This window comes from Montipora capricornis, chromosome 7 (assembly GCF_036669925.1).
Source record: "Montipora capricornis isolate CH-2021 chromosome 7, ASM3666992v2, whole genome shotgun sequence".
Taxonomy (NCBI): Eukaryota; Metazoa; Cnidaria; class Anthozoa; order Scleractinia; family Acroporidae; genus Montipora; species Montipora capricornis.
The window spans coordinates 16,011,737-16,034,632 of NC_090889.1; the positions used below are offsets into that span (position 1 = coordinate 16,011,737).

At 40.3% G+C, this 22,896-nt stretch overlaps 1 protein-coding gene across 1 annotated transcript in view; it reads right to left on the reverse strand.

The window, feature by feature from the left end:
• LOC138058316 (trichohyalin-like) overlaps positions 1-22,896 on the reverse strand; it is an 80,999-nt gene that overhangs the window by 50,556 nt on the left and 7,547 nt on the right. The window contains 12 exon segments of the mRNA XM_068904249.1: positions 1,307-1,571; positions 2,999-3,808; positions 5,391-5,609; positions 9,406-9,464; positions 10,896-11,057; positions 12,236-12,448; positions 13,398-13,443; positions 16,738-16,791; positions 16,949-17,226; positions 19,211-19,264; positions 20,140-20,236; positions 20,534-20,609. Coding sequence (XP_068760350.1) covers positions 1,307-1,571; positions 2,999-3,808; positions 5,391-5,609; positions 9,406-9,464; positions 10,896-11,057; positions 12,236-12,448; positions 13,398-13,443; positions 16,738-16,791; positions 16,949-17,226; positions 19,211-19,264; positions 20,140-20,236; positions 20,534-20,609 — 2,333 coding nt within the window.

Here is a 22,896-nt window from a genome sequence, read left to right on the forward strand (position 1 = left end):
ACATGTTAGTTTACCGATGTAACGTAAGCATTCAAAAGTATTACGTCCACGAGGAAATGGCATTCTTTAATTAAAACCAACAAAATTGCATTAACTGTATCTAGCGTGGAGTAATTGTTTAACAGTTTTCGCTTGAGTGGACAAAATTCAACCTCCACATTTTTCTCCATTTAAGAAAACCAAAAAAGAAGAAAAAGTATTTAGAAAATTAAGATAAACCACAACTCCTACTTTACTGATATCGCATCCTTCCCAGGAAAAAAGCTCATAAAGCAATTGCCAGAGCTCAATTAAAGAAAGTACATACACCGAAACTAGACCTTTAATTATTCTTAGCTCCAGACGTTTTGAAATTTGTTAACTGTAAAGTTTTAAACTAAATTACCTCAATCTACAGACCTAAGGATATTACTACCCAAAAAAGGTTGCTTACCTTAATTAACAATGGCTGGGAAGATTTAACTTAAGAAGTACATTTTCCCAAAACAAAGTTCTGTGGTGTGATTTTGGACTCCATCAAGGTGGTCGATGAAAGAGCCGCAAAAGACGTCTTCCACAAAAGCCGTATAGTTTTGTTAACGTTTTAAAAACTACACTGGCTTATCTTATGAATCAAATGAGTTTCGCGATCTGCAAATACCATTTCTTAGATTTTACGTCCAGTGTACGTTGCTTATACCACACTAAGATTCCCTAACAGCGTAAACCGAGTTTTGTCTATTCATCCGTGAAATTCATAAACAGACTCTTAAAGATGCTAATTTATTTAAATGCTGGCGTCGTTCAATAGCAGGTCAAACAAACAAGCCATTGTTTAAACAATACAAAGATACCCGCAGTTTGTTAAGCAGTACTGTATTAAATCGCAAAGGAGGAGGAAAAGTTTACAACAAAATAGAAAGAAAGAAAAAGAGTGGTTATATGTTGCATGGGGGCTTTTCCAAAACGGCGACGTAGTTACCGCATACATTAATTTTAAAAGGATTTCTTACAGCAATCATCGATCGCTCTTAATACTTTTATAAGGAAGTGCCTCGCATGGGACCTCGCGTAGCCTGCGAGCAGGCTCACTTGATAGGCAAGGGCGGAGGAGCCGCAACCGAGAGCCGGCTCGTGATTGCGTCTCCACCGTCCTTGCCTATCGCACCCGCCCTTTTAGGTCTTCGTGTTATCGTATTAAGTGCCATTGTAGAGTGTTTCTTTTTTTTTTTTTTTTGGAAGTCAAACCCAATCAAGCTGTTGAAAAAGAAAAAAAAATGAATGTGATCTTTCAAAGGCGAGAACGTCTTCAAAATAAATACCCTACCTTTCTTGGTTTTAAGAGCCTGCTCCTCTGCCTCCAGTCTCTGAAGCTTCTTTTCGGCCTCCATCACCTCTTCTCCTTGTCGCCGGTGCCGTAGGGCTCCCTCCATGCGAGCCAATCCTTCCTCCTGTTGAATCTTCCGCAGCTTTAGAGCAGCAGCCTCAGCCTTGCGTTCCTCTTCCATTCTCTTCCTCACAGTGTCTTCCAAGGCTTCCTTTTCCTTAGCTACGTTCGTCTCGTACATCCTCTTCCACTCCTCAAGCTCGGCCTAGCAGTGTCAAGGTAAAAAGTTACATTAGCGAGCTCAGAGCTCCGAAAATGTCATTTAGAAAAATACCTTCACGTTATCCTAATGTTCGAGAGATTAGCACTGCGTTTAAGTGAAAGGGAAACGGCAGGCCTGTATTGGCCATAAAAGCAAAATATTTAACCACACTGCTCCTCTCATGAAGGCGGCATCAAAAGCATGATAATTAACAATTATTTCACGAGCGCGCGTTGGATATGAGATAGTAGGGAGTTTAAGAAATGACGCCGGCGATGGCGACAACAACTCCACAAAACAATGATATACCATTGGTTAAAAGAGCATAAATAATCGTGCTGCACGTGCAGCACGGATGCTTGCAAAACTTTTTGCGGTCTTCTGCATAACGACGTGAAATTATCAAAAGGGACCTCAAGGGATCAAAAGGACAACAACGTCTGTCAATGCCAACAGTCCTTCTCAGGACTACACTCACCCGGACGATCGTACTTTCCTTAATTATGATGAGTGACTTCATAGCCTCAAGTTGGCAGAGCAATGATTGCACTGCCATAGCAGAGGTCATGAGTTCGAATCCCATTAAAGCTACCTCAATTTTTCACTAAGACATTTGTGGAGCTTTTAGAGCGAGTTCCAATCGAGTGTCGTAAAACCAAAACCAAAGTAATTACTTTGGCCAATCAAAAAGGACGGAGACATTCGAGTAAACCAATCAAAACTCGAGGTAATTACACGTAGCCGACACAAAGCGCGGGAAATTGTGCACGCGCGAGCGACGATTGGTTTTTGGTTTCACTTCTGATTAGTTGGAAAAGTTAGCGCGAGAAATTTGAACCAATCACTGAGTGAAGTAATCTTAAACCAAAGTAATTATCTAATTACTTTCGACACTCAATTGAAAACCGCTCTATGACAAGAGGCAGCTACCATTTGCCGCTTCGCTTAAAGAGAGTCTTTCTGTATAGTTTTCCCTTTTCGGGGATTTATACAATCGACAAAAAAGTTGACAGTTACTTGTGAAAATACATTGTTCGTGGTTAGTCTTACGAAGGTCGTTTCATCCCGACCAAGGGACTCATCAGAGACCTTTCTGCTTGGCAAACTTGTTGGGTATCACGTCCAAAGTCCCGTTCGCTAACAAAATGATGACAGCAACCTCGCCTTATATCTCCTAAGGATTCCAGACCGCGCAAATTCACGAGTGAAAAATTTATACAAACCCTTTTTTTTTGTCTGATGCAGGTAATTTCTCGTTTAACGAATTTAAACCGACTTAAAGGACCTACGCCGAGGTGTTCTAAACTACCATTTTTAAGCTTGAAATTGGTAATAACATTTCTCTACCGAAAATTCAGTATCGCTTCATGGCTGATATGTTTTAACCGTCAGGCACCTGAAGACCGAAAACAACACCGGCTTACACTCACTTGCTCTTGTAAACGATCAACGTCTCCGATGGATGTGGCAGAGAAAGATTGATCTCCCTGTGCAATCGTAATGACCTCTTGCACAGGAACCCTCTGTATCTCGGAGCCGCTGCGGGTCCTCTCTTCCAGCTCTCGTTCACGCCGAGCCATCTCCTCTTCAAACCGTCTTTCTTTCTCTAACAGTTCTTCCTGTTTCCGTCGATAAGCATCCAGCAATTGCTCCGCTTCTTCATCTGCCGTCCGCTGCCTCTGAATCCGTTCTTCTTCCTCTCTGGCGCGCAGTTCCTCTACGGCGATCCGTTCTTGTTCTAGCCTCTCTTCATACTCTCGCTTCTGTCTCTCCACCTCCTCCTCTTTCATCCGCATTTGCCTCTCGAGCTCTTGCTCTTTTTGCCGTTCCAAGGTCCTTATCTCCTCTTCTTGTATTTCTTTGAGCCTCTGTAACTCTTCTTCGCGCTTTCGACGTTCTTCTTCTTGTTTCCGTTCTAGCTGAATTCTCTCCTCTTCTTTCTGCTGCAACTTGCGCTCTAATTCTTCCTCTTTCTGTCGTTCTTCTCTTTCTCTTTCACGTTTCCTTCTTTCTTCTTCCTTTCTCCTTTCTTCTTCTTGTCTCTCTCTTTCTCGTTTCTCTTCTTCTCTACTCTGCCTTTCGTTCTCTTCCTCCTCTTTCCTCATCCTTTCCTCTTCTTCTTTTTCTTTTCTTTCCATTTCCATTTCCAATTCCATTTCTGCTTTCAGTTCTCTTGCAAGGGCTTCATCCTTCTCTCTATTTTCCTTCTCCCACTGCAGCAATCTTTGTTTTTCTTTCTCCTTGTTTTAAAACAACGCAAAACGTTTGTCAAATAAACAATTAAAAAGGATAAGCAATATCAAGAGCCCATAACTAGAAGCCTACAACTCTAATACTACGCCGGTCTATAGTGGGAGGCACGGTGGCCTCATGGCTAGTGCGCTCGACTCCGGAGCGAGTGGTCCGGGTTCGGGTCCTGGCCGGAGACATTGTGTTGTGTTCTTGGGCAAGACACTCTCACGGTGCCTCTCTCCACCCAGGTGTATAAATGGGTACCGGCGAATTTAATGCTGGGGGTAACCTTGCGATGGACTGGCATCCCATCCAGGGGGGAGTAGAAATGCTCCTAGTCGCTTCATGCTACAGAAACCGGAGATAAGCGCCGGCCTGATGGGTCTTCTAGGCTCGTAACAGACTTTACCCCTTTACCTATGTAACGTAACGGCATTTTCACAGATCAAGCTATTTTTAGGAGATAGGACACAGCTCTTTACAACCTCTAATTTCATTGGATCCCTTTAGGACGCAGCTCTATTGCTTTTAGAGTTAAGGTCAATTGTTTCTTTTGTATCGTTATTTGTGTCCATTGTTTTCTGGACCAATCCTGAGACCCGTTGCCCCTTTTTAGACGCGTTCTAAATAAGATTTGGCTTACACGAGTGATCATTCTCAATCCCATGGGTAATAAGTTCTCCTCAAGCAAGACTTGTGATTAGCTGGAAAGGTCTGTTTTCACGGGAAAATCAATCTAACAGTACTTAAGTCCGTAAAAACGCCGTTCCACAAATACAGTGAAGCCGTACGCTCCTAGTCACGCCCCCCGGCAAGATATATTGGAGTATCAAGTATTTATGAGTCAATGAATCAATGAATCAATGAGTCAATGAGTCATGAGTCATGAGTCATGAGTCAATGAGTCAATTAGTTAGTGCAGTTACCCTAACCCATAAAATGAAAGCTAAAATTTCAGAGAGTGCTTTTTTCCTTAAACATTAATTTCGACGAACGAAATTGGAATTTCGTTATTAAAACTTCAACTCGCATATAAGCATTAATCAACTTTCGAAGAAACTGAATCCAACTTATACTTATGAATTCTTGTTACGACTACATATATTAAAGTGCACCTAGACTTAAATATTCTTCGTTCCTAATATAAATCTCCCCATCCAAAGCAAGCATATGTCACCATTGTTACCCAGAATTTCGCTTTTTCTGTGCTGTGCAAGCCACGTAAACGTTGCATAACTAGCAGTAATTTGGACCCACGACCGTGATATGAGAGCCATGAGTCTATTCTCGATTTTACATCACAACCTACTTTGCATTCCTGTTTTCAAAGAAATTTTGCATTGCAAAGCAGTTTGTGACGTTAAATCGAGAATAGACCCATGCCTCTTACATCACGGTCGTGGGTCCAAATTACTGCTAGTTTGATAACTTTGCGCGTCTTGCTCCGCAGATAAAAAGCGAATTTTTGAGGTAAGAAAGCTAAAACAAGTTGGCTTTTGTTGGGGAGATTAATATTGTTGACGAAACATTTTTGAGTCTAGGTGTACTCGAACAGCCGAAGCTTTGCTCGAAGTTTGCGCTGTTTCTAACCTTTTCTAATTCTTCGTCTTTTTGGGCCTTTTTCTGGGCTCTTTCTTTCTCCCATTCGCTCTCCGTTTCTGTGGCTTCCGAGTCGCTCTCGTTCGCCTCAGCCTTAATCGGTGAAGCCTTAGGTTTTGTGTCGCTTGCCGAGGCACTGGGAAGTGGACTTCTTGTACCAAATAAGCTGGTACCTTTAGTGGTGTCGGGGCCATCGGAGGGCAAAATATCCTGCGAAAATGATGGCAGTTTAAGACGATATTTTCATTCCAGAGGTAATAGAGTAGGGAAATCTTTGCTGACGTCATTGTTTTCATTTTGCGGCATTAGCATACGAGTGTGCTCACTGAAGGCATGATGGTATTTACAAATTAACTTCAAATTTCATTCGAGTGTCTTAAAACCAAAACCAAAGTAATTACTTTGGCCAATCAAAAAGGACGGAGACAATCCAGTAAACCAATCAAAACTCGACGTAATTACACGGCCGACACCAAGCGCGGGAAAATGTGCACGCGTGAGACATGATTGGTTTTGGTTTCACTTCTGATTGGTTGAAAAAGTGGCGCGAGAACTTTGAACCAATCACTGAGTGAAGTAATGCAAAGCCAATGCAATTCGCTAATTACTTTCGACAACCAACTGAAAACCGCTCTTTTAGGCATCAAAAACTGATAAATTCTTGGATTGCCAAGGCGTTAATGATTCCATACATTCTTTGTAAAATTTCGAATTTTCAAAGTATCATTGCTCAGAGATTACAGTCGACTCCCGATAACTCGAACTTTCAAGTAAAATTGAAAAAAGTTCGAGTTATCGGGAGTTGAAAACAAAGGTCCGGAAATAACGAAAAAACGGTGTTTACTGTTTTTCTATTAATACAGTATACATTTCAATCAAGTGAAGATGGAACAGTTCAATTCTTTAGAAATCAGAACGCAACGTAACGTATTATAAAAATGAAACAAGACAAATCAAAGCGGTGGGAGAAGTAAAGTATTAAAGGGGCTAGGTCTCGCAATTTAGGGCAATTTCAGCACTGATCGAATGGTCATAGAATTAACTAAAATATCAAAATAACGGTTCAAAACTAGAGAAGAACTCTAACAAAACACAGGGAAGCCATGGGACATGGATGGACAAAACTGGAGAGGATTGAAATGGATTGAATTTGGGTAAATTTGAAAAACATCGGCCCACCTTTTTTTCAAATTTATATCATTCTATATCAAAATTTCATTTGCAAAGCTGGAAAATCATTCTCAGTTGCTATGTGGCCGTGATTTTGCAAAAGAAAGACTCTTGCTCTGCCAATTTGACGTTTAGAGCTCATAATTAATAAAATTAGCAAAATTACCTAAAATAGCGCGACCTAGCCCCTTTAAGTCGACGGTACTGCGAACTTTGCAGTTTTCAAAGCGAACAACGTCGGGCTACTGCTATAGAGAAATAGTCAGTTGCAGCACACTGTTTTTTTTTGTCATATACTGACGGACGTGGGTCGAGTTATCAAGGGTAAAAATAGCTTATTTACAGGGTTCGTACACTTTTTCAGACCAAGAATTCAAGGGCTTTCAAGGGCCAAATTTTGAAATTTCAAGAACCTCTGTTTTATTTACGTCGAAGAATTTACAAATGCAAATAGTCTGACAGTACAATTCTTACTCATTTTCCGTAACGTACATGGGTGAAAATAATGCGAAGGCACTGGTAACCATTCTCGACCCCAGGGCTCGTCGCGTTTGTATAACATGACTTGAGTGGCTGATTATTTTCACTGAAGTTTTCAAAGATTAAAAATGCAGATCATTAAAAAAAAAACCAGGAATGAAGAGCAGAGATTTTCAAGGACTTTCAAGGCCTTGAAAATGCACTCTCAAAATTCAAGGGTTTTCAAGACGCGTACGAACCCTGTATATAGCAAATGACCTGAAGGGAAACGAAAATTGTTTCGAGTTAGCGGGAGGTTCGAGTTACCGAGGGTAACATTGCAGTAAATGTTTGACGAAAATCCAGGGAAAATCGATTTTAGTGAAGTGAAGTGAAGTGAAGTGAAGTCAAGTCAAGTGAAGTCAAGTGAAGTCAAGTGAAGTCAAGTGAAGTCAAGTGAAGTCAAGTGAAGTGAAGTCAAGTGAAGTGAAGTGAAGTCAAGTCAAGTGAAGTCAAGTGAAGTCATCAAGTGAAGTGGAAGTCAAGTGAAGTGAAGTGAAGCGAAGCAAAGCGAAGTGAAGCGAGGTGAGGTGAGGTGAGGTGAGGTGAAGTGAAGTAAAAGCACTTTATTTAACGTCGGTAGTTCCTTCAGTTACGAAACTGATATCATTGGAAGCCAACGGTGCGCCCTTTATCCCCCTCCCTCTGTCAGAGCTCCGTTTTACGGATATTTAAAGCTATAGATATACACGGACCGAACCGGGGACCTCTTGCTCCAAAAGCCGCGCACAAACTAGCTGAGCCACGCCTGCTCCTGAAATTTTGGTCCAAGTTAGCGCGAGGTTCGAGTTAGCGGGAGGTTCGAGTTACCGAGGGTACGACTCACCGGGAGTATCTCGTATATCAGGTTGAAATTCTCAGAGATACCTCATTATGACTTTCAGCAGTCAGTACTTTAATCTCGGATGACTGATTAGAAAACGATAACCTTGTGCTAATGAGATAAAGAATGTTAACAAAGATTTTCCTACACGGGATGCTTCACTGATTTCCAAGTTCCCTTCATCAGTTCCTTCCCTCTAACCTCTTCGGGCTATACGGTGCAACATGGTCGGCCAACATTTGGTTGGATATGGTGCAAATCTGAACTAAAATAGTCGGAGAAGCGTGTGTCATCTGTTAGGTTGTTAGTAGTGACCAATAAAAACAATTTTTATTTTTCTTTAAATTTCAAAACTATGTTAACTAAACAGTAACTGATCGAAATTTTAAGCCTTGATTTCAAAAAGACACCTGTTTAGTTTAACTGAAATTTTGCTGTTTAATGGTCCGCCATTACTAACTTTAAAATCTTGAGAGAGCTGGATCGGAGAGAAAATGACGTCAAATACTCACTAGTTTAATGCAATGCGTGTGTACGCGGCTGAATTAAAATGCAGCGCGGGAGTTTCGGCCTTTCAGACTTTTAAACTCGTGTTTTGCATATATAATAAACACGAACCTTATGCTTCGAGGTCAAATAATAATGCTTTCTCAAAAAAGTACACCTAAACAACACGATGAAAAGTTCAGTCTTTTTTACCTTAAAATCAGATGCTGCGCAGAATGAAACCAGCAAACACACACGATGTGATGCCAATGACACAAAATACCAAACCACGCGCTCCTTTTCATAATACTCTGCACCCCCAAATAGGGATTTTTGATTAACTGCTACCCCTGTTTATTGTGATGTCACAATAGGCCATTTCCGAGTTCATGTCTACCTCCTCTTCAAAGCGAGTCTAAGTGCGAAGTTTTTGTTATGAAAATTAGTTTTCATTCATATGTAAAGTAGAACCAATTACCATCACAAAAACTTCGTACTTAGACTCGCTTTGAAGAAGAGGCACACATGAACTCGGAAATGGCCTATTCACAAACTCCCTTTGGGAATTTTCTGTTTACGTCATCCTAATCAACTCTTACTTGCGGGCAAGAGCAATAGAAAACGTCATCATTACCCACCGATTCCATGCGGCCCCTGATCAAGCAAATCGAGATTTTTTCTGCCCTACTGACTGTATATTTCAACTGTAAGTACTTATTAATATAAGCCCGAGCTACTAAAGTGCCTCCTCGGGAATTCGCCTTCTGGGCGAAATTCCTGGGGGAGCAATTATTCAGTCACTCACCGAATTGAATTTAAAACACCGAACCGCAAGAACTTGTTTTTTGGGAGCGTTAGCATGGGAGGATTACCAACTAAATTTACCGAATAATCCTCCTAGAATTCTACCGTCCTCTAGCTAAATTTTTGCCTGATAGTCAGCAATAGGACGCTTAGTTTTCCGAAAACTAAGCTTGTAAAGCTTAAGAAACCACTGCAAATGCTTACCTCATCCGAAGTATCCCAGGCGGACTCTTCTTCTTCTTCTTCTTCTTCTTCTTCTTCTTCTACAGAAAAAGAGACAGTAAAAGAAGAAGAAGTTGTAAGTTGGAGCGGTTGCGATTGGTCAGTTTTGTATTACCATGCTTGGTGATTGGCTTACAAAATTTCCCGTACATATTCTCAGCCAATCAGAGGCAAAAGCGTTTTCCCGCGCTTATAGTCGGCTGCATGGATTTTCTACCACACCCTTATCATAATAAAAAGGTTGAAATAGTCACGAAGTGATTACAATAACCATAGTTAATCAAGAGACTCGTTATGAAACCTTAAAACTCTCAAGAGCGAGAACAATGTTGTGGCAATCGATGTTAAATCGACCGTGACCCTGCACAATCTTTTGTTTTCGCTTCGCACGAGTTTGCAAATTAGTTGCGCATAATTTATTCGAAGGATTTGATTGGTCATCTCGAGAAAAAATGTGTTTTGTGCAGGGTAAAGGCCAAAAATGAGGACAAAAACATGAAACAAAGGAACCTGTCGAGTTTCGTAACCATCTCGATGCAATAACTATGCAATAACGCAAATATTCATATTAAAATAGGACGTTCTTGTTGCCGTCGCCGTCGGCGTTGCTTCAGTTCTCTTGCAAGAAGCTTCAGCACGGGACGTTTTACGAGACGTGGACGACAACTGGAGAAGAGAAGATTTCGAATCCCACGACAGTAGTGCCTCCCAGATTTTTAAAGTTTTCATCTATAATGGAGAATAATACTTAGCAGTGTAAATGTGGTTGTGTGAAGACAAGTTAAAAGAGAAAACAGCTCTCCTCCGGTTGCATCCGCGTCTCAAAATCGTCGCGATTTTTTTTCGTTTCCTAAGAAACGAAAAGTATCTATTGTGACTTCAGGGTGAACTATTTACAAGGTAGAGTGGGCGATCAAAACAGAGTTTGCAATTGAAAATCTAAACATCTATGAGATGTAAAGACAAACTTATGAACATGTGAACTTGAAATATCGGAAATCATAATGCTGATAAACAAAAAGCGAGGGAAATGGGTCATAGATATAAGGATATAAGGTCGGAGGGATGGGATACAAGAAGATACCACCATCTTTTTCGATGTATGGTGGGTCCTGTCCGTGTACAATTGTTTTGACTATTTCCCTAAACAATAGACCAAATCGGCTGTCTCAATGTTGTAACCAATTGAAACAAAGATAAAAAGAGCAAGGCTGATATAACGGTGAAGGAATACATTGAAAAAAGCCAATATTTCAAAAGGCACTGCCTTTCTTCATCATTTTTGTTCTAGGTGCTTCAATATCATTCACATGTGAATGCTTTTCTGACGCTAGTGGGGAAAAACCTGATACCAGATTCGTACTCTTGGGTAATGGACTTTTGTTGAAACAGATTACAAAGGTTGTGTCAGTCCCCTAACTGTTACAATTTCGACAACGATTCTAGGAGGCCAAGATTTATCAATTTCCTACCGTCACTCTGATTTTCGTCTGCAGGTGTAGCATTCTCGTCCGCTTTAGCGGCTTTCACTTGTTTTAGTCTCTTTGCAGACTCTGAATCTGACATCCCACTTACATCGGGATCGGATACAGAACTCACCGAGCTGCCGAGATGGATCTCGAGCTTCGGAGGACCTGAAAGGGAAATTGTGCATATATTTTTGGCCGTACTATTCTTGGTTTGCATCCACGTAATGAGAAAGCCATGTTCGTGTACAAAACAATGGAAAGTGGCTCCACAAGTTTTGCTTAATAATAGAGTCAAATTCCCAAAAGGCATTTTACAGCATTGTTCTGTACACCAACATGGCAGCCGTGACGTCAGATGTAAACCATTAATTGGCAACTTTTTTAAGGGCAATCAATTTCTTTTGTGTTCTGTTTCTTCCATACACAATAACACTACCACAAAGGTAGTCTAATACTCGAAACTGGTACGCGATGGCGATTGCATGACATATTACTATCAAAATCTCTAGAGTGGTAAATCTGCCGTTAGAATTTTTAAATGTGGGCTCCAAAAAAACTTATCACGTGATCCGCAAAAGAAGTCGTCACATGACATAAAAAAGTTGTCACGTGGTTCGTGCAAAGCGCGTTGGCGGTCATGGCATTCAACAAGAAACACTTTTTTTGGATCACGTGACATTATTTTTCGGATCACATGACAATTTGTTTAAGATCACGTGTTTAGAATCGAACCGCTTCGGATTCAAATTTCCAACGGCAGTTTTACCACTCTGCTGGTTTGCTGCTGGTTTTGCAGTGTGGTCCCCAGATGTCACAAAGCCTTATACCTTTTACTTCATTGATAAGGGTACAGGACACAGCTCCATTGTATTGAAGACTAGAAAAAATATTTATCTTCCATATCGGCACCTCTGTGCGCCCGGGATCAACGAATACTACATCCATCAAGCATTACCGAGCATTACAATCATTATTATCCATTACTAAGCGTTGACAGAAGGCCGTTACCCCCTGTATCTCTCTAATTTAGCCTTGGCCCATCAGTTTACTGTATGATCTAAATATAGAACACGGGTCCCGCCAAATTATGGCCAATCAGATTATACCTTACGGACACAACGCCTCTGATTGGTCTGTCTGCAAACAAGTTGCCAGCCGGACGAGGGATTGCTTGTGCTTAATGCAAAATCATTCTCATGCAAGGAACACAACACCGCCACGTTTTTTCCCGCATTCATTTCATTAACTCATTTGATAGAGCCATATTTATACGCTTTACTCCCCCATCAAAGCCGTGAAATTCAGAAATAGGATGATTCAAAAGAAGCAAATTTGAATGTCACCTTGATCTTTCTTTTCTACCGCTTTTTCGCCGTTGTTCTTTTCTGGTGGCTTTTGTGTGGATGTCAGCGGTTGCGGACTAGGTGTGAACCCAGAGCTAGGTCTGGTCAGCGGCTCATCGTCCTCACCATCAAGTGGAGGCTCACTAAAAGACAAGTCTTCGTCATCATTCTCTTCGCCATCACTTGAAGTCAAGCTGAAGTCGAGTTTGCTGTCTGTGAATAAGATAAATTCATGAACAGTCAAATCGATAAACTACAGATCAATCGTTATGGAATAATGAGAAAGTCAATCAGTTGCCATTTTATTTGCTCAACAATGGTATTTACGACCACGAGAAGAAGGCGAGCCATTTAAAATAAGGACCTTACTTTATAACCGACAGGCTGAACCGGAAGTGGGCTTCTCGCATTTTACGGCAGCAATTTCGCCCAAACGTCCCACTTCCGGTTACACATTAGATCGTAAGCTAAAAGTATGTCCGAAATTAACGTGGCAAGAGAAAAATAAAAGAACAAAGAGGGATATTTGGGGAGAAGGTCGGGATTTGTCTTTCATGAAAGCTTTTTTTAGACACGGTTCCCCTAAGCTTCCACTACGACATGACGTGAGCTAGACAGCATGGCGACCTGCAATAGTGCATCAAGAGTGCCTTTTGTCTATGAATTTCTCAGAAAACTAAGAATTCAGATATGGATCAGGGCTGGATCGGGCATTTCCATCCGTGTAAGCCCTATTTTCTCTTGCTATGTTTCAGTTCGGTACATGAAAAGTTCGACGTTTGAAACGGGCCCTAGAAAATCATCTATAACTGCGCGCGTTTCTTCGTTTCCATTCCTGTTCACTGTTTTCCGTTCTCAGTTACTGAAACAGTCGCTGTATAAATGATAGCAACAGACTGTCAATGGACTGTCAAAAGTATTCTAGCGATTGCTTAAACGCTCAGCCAGCCAAGTGTTTTCCCGCGCGTAGCCTCGACTACACATGTCTCCATTGCGTCATGATTGGTTCATTTGATGGTTTGCGTCTGTTGTGATTGGCCAAAATGGTTTCATCATGTTGGCTTTTTCGGCGCACATTTGCGGAACTCTCTGAACGGAAGATTCGCTCATTCCTTTGCCAAGATCACATACAGTATACATAGCAAAGTCATTAATTGCATACCTTGCTGTTTTTCTTGAGGAGTAATGCCCGCTTGTGGTTTTTTCAACTAAAACACGAAAGCCACTCACTGTTAATACGATTAAAGAGATATGTCTGAGAGAAAAAAAACTTTTGAAGTCGAAGATACGAATAATGAGGCTCTTTATTCATTTGAACTTTGTTAACTGCATTTAGTTTATTTATTGCAGATGGTTAGGATGAAAATGGATTGAAACGAAAAAAGGAATTTAAAAAATGGTCATATAGTTATTCACTCATGTTCTTTAACCTTGTCCGGCTCGAAGAAATGAATCGAGGCTTGTTTCGGATGATAATTCCGGCAAAAATTCATTCGACATCTTATTTTCAGAGCCGAAATGGTTAAACGCGTCAGGAACCCATGAGTTGGAGCTTGCTTCTCCCATAGATGCCCTGAGTCAACCTTTACGCGTATCTTTCTATTTTTAGAACGCCACGAGTTCTTCGGCTCTGCTCGCACTCTTTTCGGTAATGACGTACTATCCAGATTTTTTTCAAACTTGCCACAATTGATATTCATATACCGGACACGTCAAAAATGCAATAAAAAGATGGGGCCACCGCGCTTGTTTTCGCACCTTATGCACTTTATTCTAAGTGTTTTTTTACCGAATTTCGCGAGAAGCAGTCGAAACTAGATCAACCGGAACAATTTTTGTCATTTAGCAAACGCTACTGAATATTACTGAAAACTTGAACCTGCTTGTTTGACCGGGCTATAATCTTTAAGTAAAGTGATTAAAATATGTTTTCCGTGTACCTATTACGAGTATATAAAACCATTTAAAATGGGGGGTCACCGTGCTCGTTTCTTCGCAACAAGATGATAAGTGGATGGCAAAGGGTCATTTTCTGCGAAAGGACTAGGGCGAGTTCCAAAACAACACCTTCTTAACCAAGAAGAACTATCATGATTGCTTTTAAAGCTCTTGAACAGCAAAAGCGGCCTTTGTTGCCTTTCTTCAGATGGCCGGCGTGAAACCCCGCCATCTCCGAAGTCGCAATGTTATGCGCATTATGATAAGCGCGGTGCAAAACAAGGGAATTACCTTTTACACTAGCAAGTTTTCCTTGAAAGGTTTTTCCTTGACAGGTTTTTCTTGGTAGTGTAAATGGAAAATATGACAAGTTTTCCTTGACAAGTGCACGTCACAAGTAATTTACACTAGCAAATATCGTCCGTGACAGGTGTCCTTGTTCAAAAACTAGCATGCCAGTTTTTGAAAAAGGACACTCGTCAAGGAAAAAAATGTCATATTTTTCGATTTACACTGCCAAGGAAAACTTGTCAAGGAAAACTTGCTAGTGTAAATGAGGCTTTAGAATGGCCAATCAGAATAAAGTTATGGTCGAACAAAGACAAAAATTGCACAAAATAATGTATGTAAATTGTGCAAATTGATGTAAATGCGAGTCTCCTTGCTGAAGGGTTAGTTTTAAAAATAGAAGAAGGATACGCGCAAAGGTTAAAAAAAAAATTCAAGGATATAGTGCATAGGGCGGCTCGTACTCATGGACTCCTATTAAACGATAAAATATTCTTTAAATCCCTAAAAGTACACCGTTAATCTTCGCTTGCTACATATATATAACAATGTTCGAATGTCGAGCTGAATGATGTGATTCAATTGTAAAGTTGACAGAACGTTGAATCCGGTAATGTTGAAAGGTTCGAAGACTTGAGTCTTGGCAGGGATGGAACACCATACAAAAAAAAAAAAAAAAATGAGAACGAATGTAAGTGTCGGATAATCTTGGAACTGGAGACATTTCACTACTAAAGCCACGCATCTAGTCTCACTAACCGGGGTCCGACATTAACTTTTTATATGAGCGCCAACTGGCGACTATATAAAAATTTTCAGTCGCCAGATGGTAAATTGTGGTCGCCGAAAACTTTCGCCTGAAAATGCACGTTTTGAACTTTTTTATGGACTCCAGAAAGCAACGACCACCCGGTCTTGTGTATGTGTCAAGCATTATTTTTCGCTTTCGAACGCGGACATTTTGGAGAGAAAATGTACCCGACCTCGAAAGTAATTAAGAAATCCATCTGCCCCTTTGTTGAAAATTTCAGCCACGGAAACACCAGTCACGTTCTGTCACTAACGAGCCGCCATGTTGTTACCGTGCTACATTCCTCGCACCAGTCCCTCAAATCTCTTTACTGAGTCGCAGTTTTTTCGCCCGCAATACGTATTTTATGAGAAGGAGGTAGTTAAAGGGAACCTCCACTAAAACAGGAATATATCTTTAACATAGTTAACATAATGCTCACAATCAAAATTGTTCAAAAGTTTTCCAATGGAATCGTTTGTATCTGAAATAAATGAATTTCAAAAACGCTTGTTTTGGTTTTCAAATTTCCTGGGCGCCGCCATTTTGAATAATTGTAACGTGTCATGGTTGCCCTATTGTTTTAAAACAAATGCTCTTTGTGCAAATACAAAAGAGCAACCATAAAACGTCACAATTATTCAAGATGGCGGCGCCCAGGAAATTTGAAAACCAAAACAAGCGTTTTTGAAATTTATTTATTTCGGATACAAACGATTCCATTGGAAAACGTTTGAACAATTTTGATTGTAAACATTATGATAACTATTTTGAAGTTGTATTCTTGTTTTAGTGGAGGTTTCCTTTGAGGAGGTAGTTAACGGAAAAACCCCTATCATTTTTATTTCAAAAACATTGGCAGGATAAAAAGGAAGACCCCTTGTTGGCAAACGGCTCTGAACTTAATAGTAGGTCGCCCACTGGGAAGTTGTGAAATTCTGGTCGCCAGTACTCAATTTTCAGTCGCATTGGCGACCAGGAAGGCGCAATTTCGGACCCTGCTAACTGTACTACAACTGTGCTTTGTAAACTAGACAATAACTAAAAAACTGATAGCTATTTATTCGGACAGTCTTTCAACTACGATTTGCGTAATTCTGCTGAATCTCATCTTCAAGCGCCACCGGCCAAACTGCGTTTTGGCTTCCATGAATGAAACATCCGACGCCAAGCCGAGAGTTGACCCGAAACCACGGATGCCGAAATCATAACATACCAATCAGCATCTTTGGTTCCCACGATACATTCCTTTATTTGAACTCGACGCCGTTAGGGGGAATTTGTACGAATCTTCCCACTGAAGAACCTATATCATAATGGTATTCGAGCAGTGATCTACACAAAATTTCATTTCACTTTCCGGAGGCAGAGTCGAACTTCTCGGCTATTTTCGGAAATTTGATTCATGCAAGTAAAAAAGCAGTTTGGCGCTTAGCACTTGAACGTGAGATTCCGCAGAATTATGAAAATCGCAGTACGAACAAACCTTTGTACTCCCACCACTTAAGGCTGCTAAGACGTCTGTATCAGATAAGGCGTCCTAAAAAGAGAATTGCTATGAATGATAAAGTCGCTCCCCCAAAACAAAAACAATAAGCCTTGTTCTAATGACTTAAAAAATACTGATTGACGAACAAAAGAAGATAGCAGGGCATTTATTGTCTTCTTTCTCTAATTAAAAAACCACACACACACACCTCTGAATCTTCGTCGTTGGCTTTCTCCCATGGCATTGACTGAGCTTGTCTTTCCTCTTTCTTGGTTAACATTGGTTCCTTGACAACTTGCCTATCTCCACCGGGGATAGGTAGTTTTCGTCTGGTGGGTGTACTTTGCTGAGAGATGGTGGGACTGTTCGTCGAACTTGTTTCAGCTGGAATTTGCTGTTTGACAGGAGAGGGAGACTGGGACTCTCCTGCGACGCGGACTGGAATACGTGATTGGCTGCTGCTATCAGAAATAGAGAGTTTGCGTTCTAGGAAAAAAAATATGGTTTCAAAAACAACCTTAGAAGATATAACCTTGAACGGCAAGTTTTAACTTTAAAAGTCGAAAATATTCCCGTTTGTAAATAGGCGCCGACAATTTTTTTCGCTATTCTCAACGCAAAATAGCTCGTAAGCCTCACCAAATATACTAACCCCCACCCCTCCACAGAAGAATGCAAAAATGTTAACAAACAAAACATTACTTTTTAGAGTAATTATCTTTCATTCACAATATTTGGTTTTGATTGGTTCAAATTCCTCGCAGAATAAATTATGAGCTCTGAAAGTGCTTTGAAGGGATGATAAAAGTGAAGACGAATACTGAAATAGCCACTCCACTCCAAAAACGTTTGGGAGACGTACAAGAGAACGACATTTTGGACGCTGCGACTTTCAAGGCTTACTTTTCGCTAAGCTGTAGAAATTATTAAATTATTAACATAGGCGAATTACGAACGTTTCGCTTCCCAGCGAGTTCGAGCCCACCAAGTTCGCCCCTCACATTCTGAGTTCGAACCCCCTGTCCTAACCGCATGTCGCCTCTCCCCCCCCCCCCCTTCTTATGTACATTAAACAATAAATGCCAGATCGTTTTCTTGAAGCATAATAAGTAAATAATATCCTCCAACATGACGGTAGCTAAGGAGGCTTTCCATTTGAAAGAACTGACCGACCAGACCAGGCATTTGGAAGGACCAACTCTACAACGCTTTCAAATTAAAACGTTTTGAAGATGATATATACTCCTCAAGAAGAATGCGAAGGATTATCTCGCAATTGTTCCTTCAAATTGTTGCATTTTCTTTGCAAACTGACGGGTATGGCCGGCCAGTCCTGACAAAAGGAAAGCGCCTTAAGTTTGCCTTTAAATTCACATCGACTATAATTAAAAAACTGGCTACGCAGTACGCATTTATATCCGGATAAAAGTACTCCAAGCTGAATTAATCACCTCGTTTACTCTTTATTTCAACTCTGACTTTAAGTCACGGTGTTGCTTTTCAGTTCTGAAGTGCGAAAATCGTCGACATATTGGTGTCGCTTGATTTGTTGAAATGATCACAACGACTGAGGGTCGAACTCGAAATATGTCGGGCGAACGTGCAAGGGTCGAACTCTCTGGGGGTGAAACGCTCTGTTACCACACAGTCTACAAAAGGATAACCGTCTTGAAATCGGTGCTTAGACCTAAATACTCCATATCTGTGTCAAAAGACCAAACCGTCGCTACTCTCTGATATGATTAAATGTTAATTTTTTATGTTCTGTACCGGATATACGCAGGATTTCCTTTCGTTTACTCAGGCCCTTGTAAAGGGTTGGGAATACACTTTGTGTAAAACGAAAGGAAATGTCGCGTTAGGTTTCGGTGGATATTTGGGAGCTTACAGCTCTGTATTATTTAATGTTTGGCATTTTTAGCTTGTACGTTTTGTTTTCCCATTTCAGACTACGTGATATTACTCTAGAGAATACTTTCTTTCAAATCTTGTCTTCTGTACGTGCATATATACGCATAACGTATGAAAAAAACAAAAGAAAAATTCCCATGGTCTGAAATAGGAAAACAAAACGTACAAGCTAAAACAGGTCTATTATGTCATCCAAGGCGACCGAGAGAAAGACTGTGGGGGAGGGGGAAGTCCAAACAGCATTTTGTTTAATTAAAACGAGTTTCAATCGAGTGTCGTAAAACCAAAACCAAAGTAAATACTTTGGCCAATCAAAAAGCACGGAGACAATCCAGTAAACCAATCAAAACTCGAAGCAATTACACGTAGCCGACACAAAGCGCGAGAAAATGTGCACGCGTGAGACATGATTGGTTTTGGTTTCACTTCTGATTGGTTGAAAAAATGGCGCGAGAACTTTGAACCAATCACTGAGTGATGTAATGCAAAACCAAAGTAATTAGCTAATTACTTTCGACACTCAATTGAAAACCGCTCTAAAGATAATTAGTTTACAAACCTTGAATGGGCTCTGTCTTTGCAGCAACTGTTTTGACTGGAATGCGACTTGAAGCTAGTTAAAAAACAAACAAGGGGGAGTAAGGATGGTCCCGTGGTAACGCTCGTGCCTCCCACCTCTGCGGACCCGGGATCGCATTCTTGTTTCTTATGTGGGCTGAATTTCAGGCGATATCTGTCTTACTAATCCGAGGGTATTGTTGGTTTTTTTTTTAACGAAAACAAAAGAAAACATTTGCACAACAGTACAGTTCAATTCCCGGAGGATTGGCTCGGGATACAAACATGGCCGCCTTTTTTTTGTTTAGGGACACAAACATGGCGGCCGTGACGTCACGTGAAAACCGAGAATATCCCCGGGCACTCCGGTTTTCCACCCTCCGCAAAATCGACTCCCAGTCTGTTTTATCTGGCTGAGGTGCTGTGCTCCGAGGTCATACTTGGATTGTGTTCAGGGCCGAGTGCATAGCCGGCTGCACAGCTCCTTCAGTCCGACCTCGTTGAGCTGCGCCCTTAGCAATTCAGTCTCCGACTGCGAGAAAGGGTGATTAGCAGGTCAGATATTATTATTATTATTATTATTATTATTGATATTCTGATATCCGGAAGTGTATAAAACACCAACGTTTTGACCAGTAACGGCAAGATTACCTACGATAGCAAAATTATGATTTCTACTGTTTTTGATGACAGATTCGCAATTCATTTTACCTTAATTTAAACAGACACGAGCAAATCGAGAGCACAACACCGATGAACGGTCTGATGAAGTGCTGATTCTCTTCGTGCTCCTAACCAAAGAACATGCTATTCGGTCCTAATTTCGGAAATAATCGGTAAAATAATGGCAACCCACGCTTTTCACGATTATTCCTAACCTTTCATGAAAACACCAAACAGGTAACCTTAAATTAAGAGAGCAAGACTTACATTTGGCACTTTGCGTTGAAACATCTGAACCGGCTCGAGTGACTGGCTTGGATGACTTATTAAGAGCTGCGAGTAGACTCGGTTTTGCACCTGTTCGCTAAAAACAAAAAGGGGAAGCCAGCTACACTTTAAGGATTATATAAATTTAAGTAAATTCAAGTAAATTGTTGTAAAAAAAATATTTATTGTATAAACAGAAAAAAGCCATCAGTTGCTTTCAGCTCTAACTAAATATTCACCGTTTCAGTATTGTGAGAGAAGATATTAAAATGAACATTTCATTTTTTTTTTAACTTGTTGTCGAAGCTAAAAGACACAGTGTTTCTCAGGCAATGGAGACCCAAAAATTTATGAATAAAATGCAATTATAGTTTCTTCCCAAAGCAAAACAAACCTTGGCCTTAGATCCAAACATGTTCTCGTCTTCATCACCCGAGGATTCCCATGAATCACCACCGCCTTCTGAATGACTAATAATTTCAAAGCAATAGTTTAGTTTTCCTAGATTAACTATGATTGATAGGACGAGGTGAAAGGTCTAATCAAACCAGGCGTGTCAGTCGATGACAGTATGGGACATTCCTCTGCACAAATTCGCTCGAACGCGAGGCCAACGGCCAAAGCATCTTCTATTCCATTTACCCACAAAGGAATATGCATATTTATTATGTAAACACCAATGAAATACCAAGTGAGCTTTCGCGCAAAAACATGATATCTTCACACGTGAAGATAACATGTCATTTTTACACGTGAAAAAATCACTGTTTCTATGGTTACAAATGAAAAGGGCTCCTAGTTGCTTTTACGTCGTGTAGAAGACGCACATGACGTAACAAAAGCATTAGGGGTCTTAAGGGATTTAGAATTCTGATTAGGTATTGTTTCACGATTTTTTGTTCTATTGTTCTACGTCATGTGTGTCTTCTACACGAAGTAAAAGCCCTCCTTTCGATGCCTTTCTCTTCTCGTGATGGAAAATATTTCACTCGTGCGCTGCGCTCACTCGTGAAATATTTTTCAACACTTGAAGAGAAATTTCGTATCTCCGCGCGGCCATGTAATATTCTCTATATCTTATTCGATGCTTTGGTTTGTAGTATCGCTGGGTATTTTTTTTGATACGAGTTGTGCTGTATTTTGACGAGCATAGCAAGAATTAATTAGCTGAAAGAAAAGCGACCTCTGGAGGTAATCCACATTTTCCAAACGGATTTTTCGGAAAACGACTAGTCCATTTGATATTTAACCGAAATTTCCGGGATCCTTGGTCGAATGGTGTTAGTAGCAGGAGTTAAGGGGAGCCTCTATCTCCCATACTTGACCCCAGGGTCAACCCTTTTCCGGGTAGATTTATTTATAGAACGCCTCCCTTGGGAGATTCAGCTATAGCACGCCCACTGTTGCAAAAGCCAATCAAAACAGAGCTATCGCAGCGTCAAGGGGAACATAATACTTTTTGCGGGAAAAAAAATCTGTACCTAAAAGATAAATTTACTCGAGAAAGGCTGACAAAAGCGGGCGGTTTGACTGACTCATAAGAGGCTGCTGGCAGTCTACCATATCCCACTTTCGGTATACTAAAATTCAGTCCAAAACAAAAGTCATCATCTCAGGCTCTCGGGAATAAATATAAGGATTTGTAGGAGTTTATTCCCAAGAGCCTCGAGATGATACCTTTTGTTTAGGATTGATTTTAACATATCGAAGTGGGCTATTAATAAAACATAATGTACGTTTTTTAAGGGGGGTGGGGAGTGGAAGGTGCTTTCCACAAAAAAACCATACAAGTTGTTTACTACTTGGACTACGCTAATTGCTTCACTGAGCAGCACTCACGAAATGAATTGAACGTGGTCTTTGTGAATTTCTAAAAAAAGCGAACTAAAAAGTTATTGAAAAGAACGCTACTTTCATAAGTTAACATTTTCATTAAAAAAAACATTTACCATTTGAGGATCTCGGAATGCAAAGTTTAACCCGGCCAGCAACGAAATACTAAGTGAAGTTTCCTAAAAACAATCCTTTAAACCCCACTACACGATATCAACAATAGATATCGTGGTGCGTCAAACAACAGTGTTAAAAATAGCCGGCCTTCAAAATAACTGCATGAAAAGATGCTGTCATGCTTCTTGGAATTTCCAACGGTGTACTAATCGCAACAAAACACTTTAAAACTTTTTCGTTGTCTCAGCTTATTAAAGCTAATGCTTTCACCTGCTTTAAGTCCGTTACTTAACAAATGCTCCAGTTTTCAGTAACCAGACGTATAAAGCCACATCAAACTGCGTAAAGCTTATTTTCTTGAGGATTAATCGACCATTTAAACGATCTATAGCTAAACATAAATTTGGTGATATACACTTAGTGTAAGAGTCAACACTTACCCAAAAATTATTGAAGCTACTGAAGTTTGTTGGGGTATTTTGTTTATATAAAAATATAAAAACCACTCCAATTTTTCCAATGTTGTGAAAACTATCATGGAGGAAACAGCTAACTTGTTGAATTATTATCAATTATTAATGACGTTTCTTGAGCTAAGGTGGCATAAATTAAACTTTCTGGATTAAAAAGCATCTTACATGTAACTTCCACAGACACTGTCAATTTTTTTATGTTTGGGTTCAATGAATGGACAAAAAGTATAGATCTTATGCTGATTCCAAATTCACAAATTAATTTTTTAACTCAGGATATCACAACTACCCTGAAGTCTTTGAATTCAAGTTTTAATAATAAAATTAAATATGA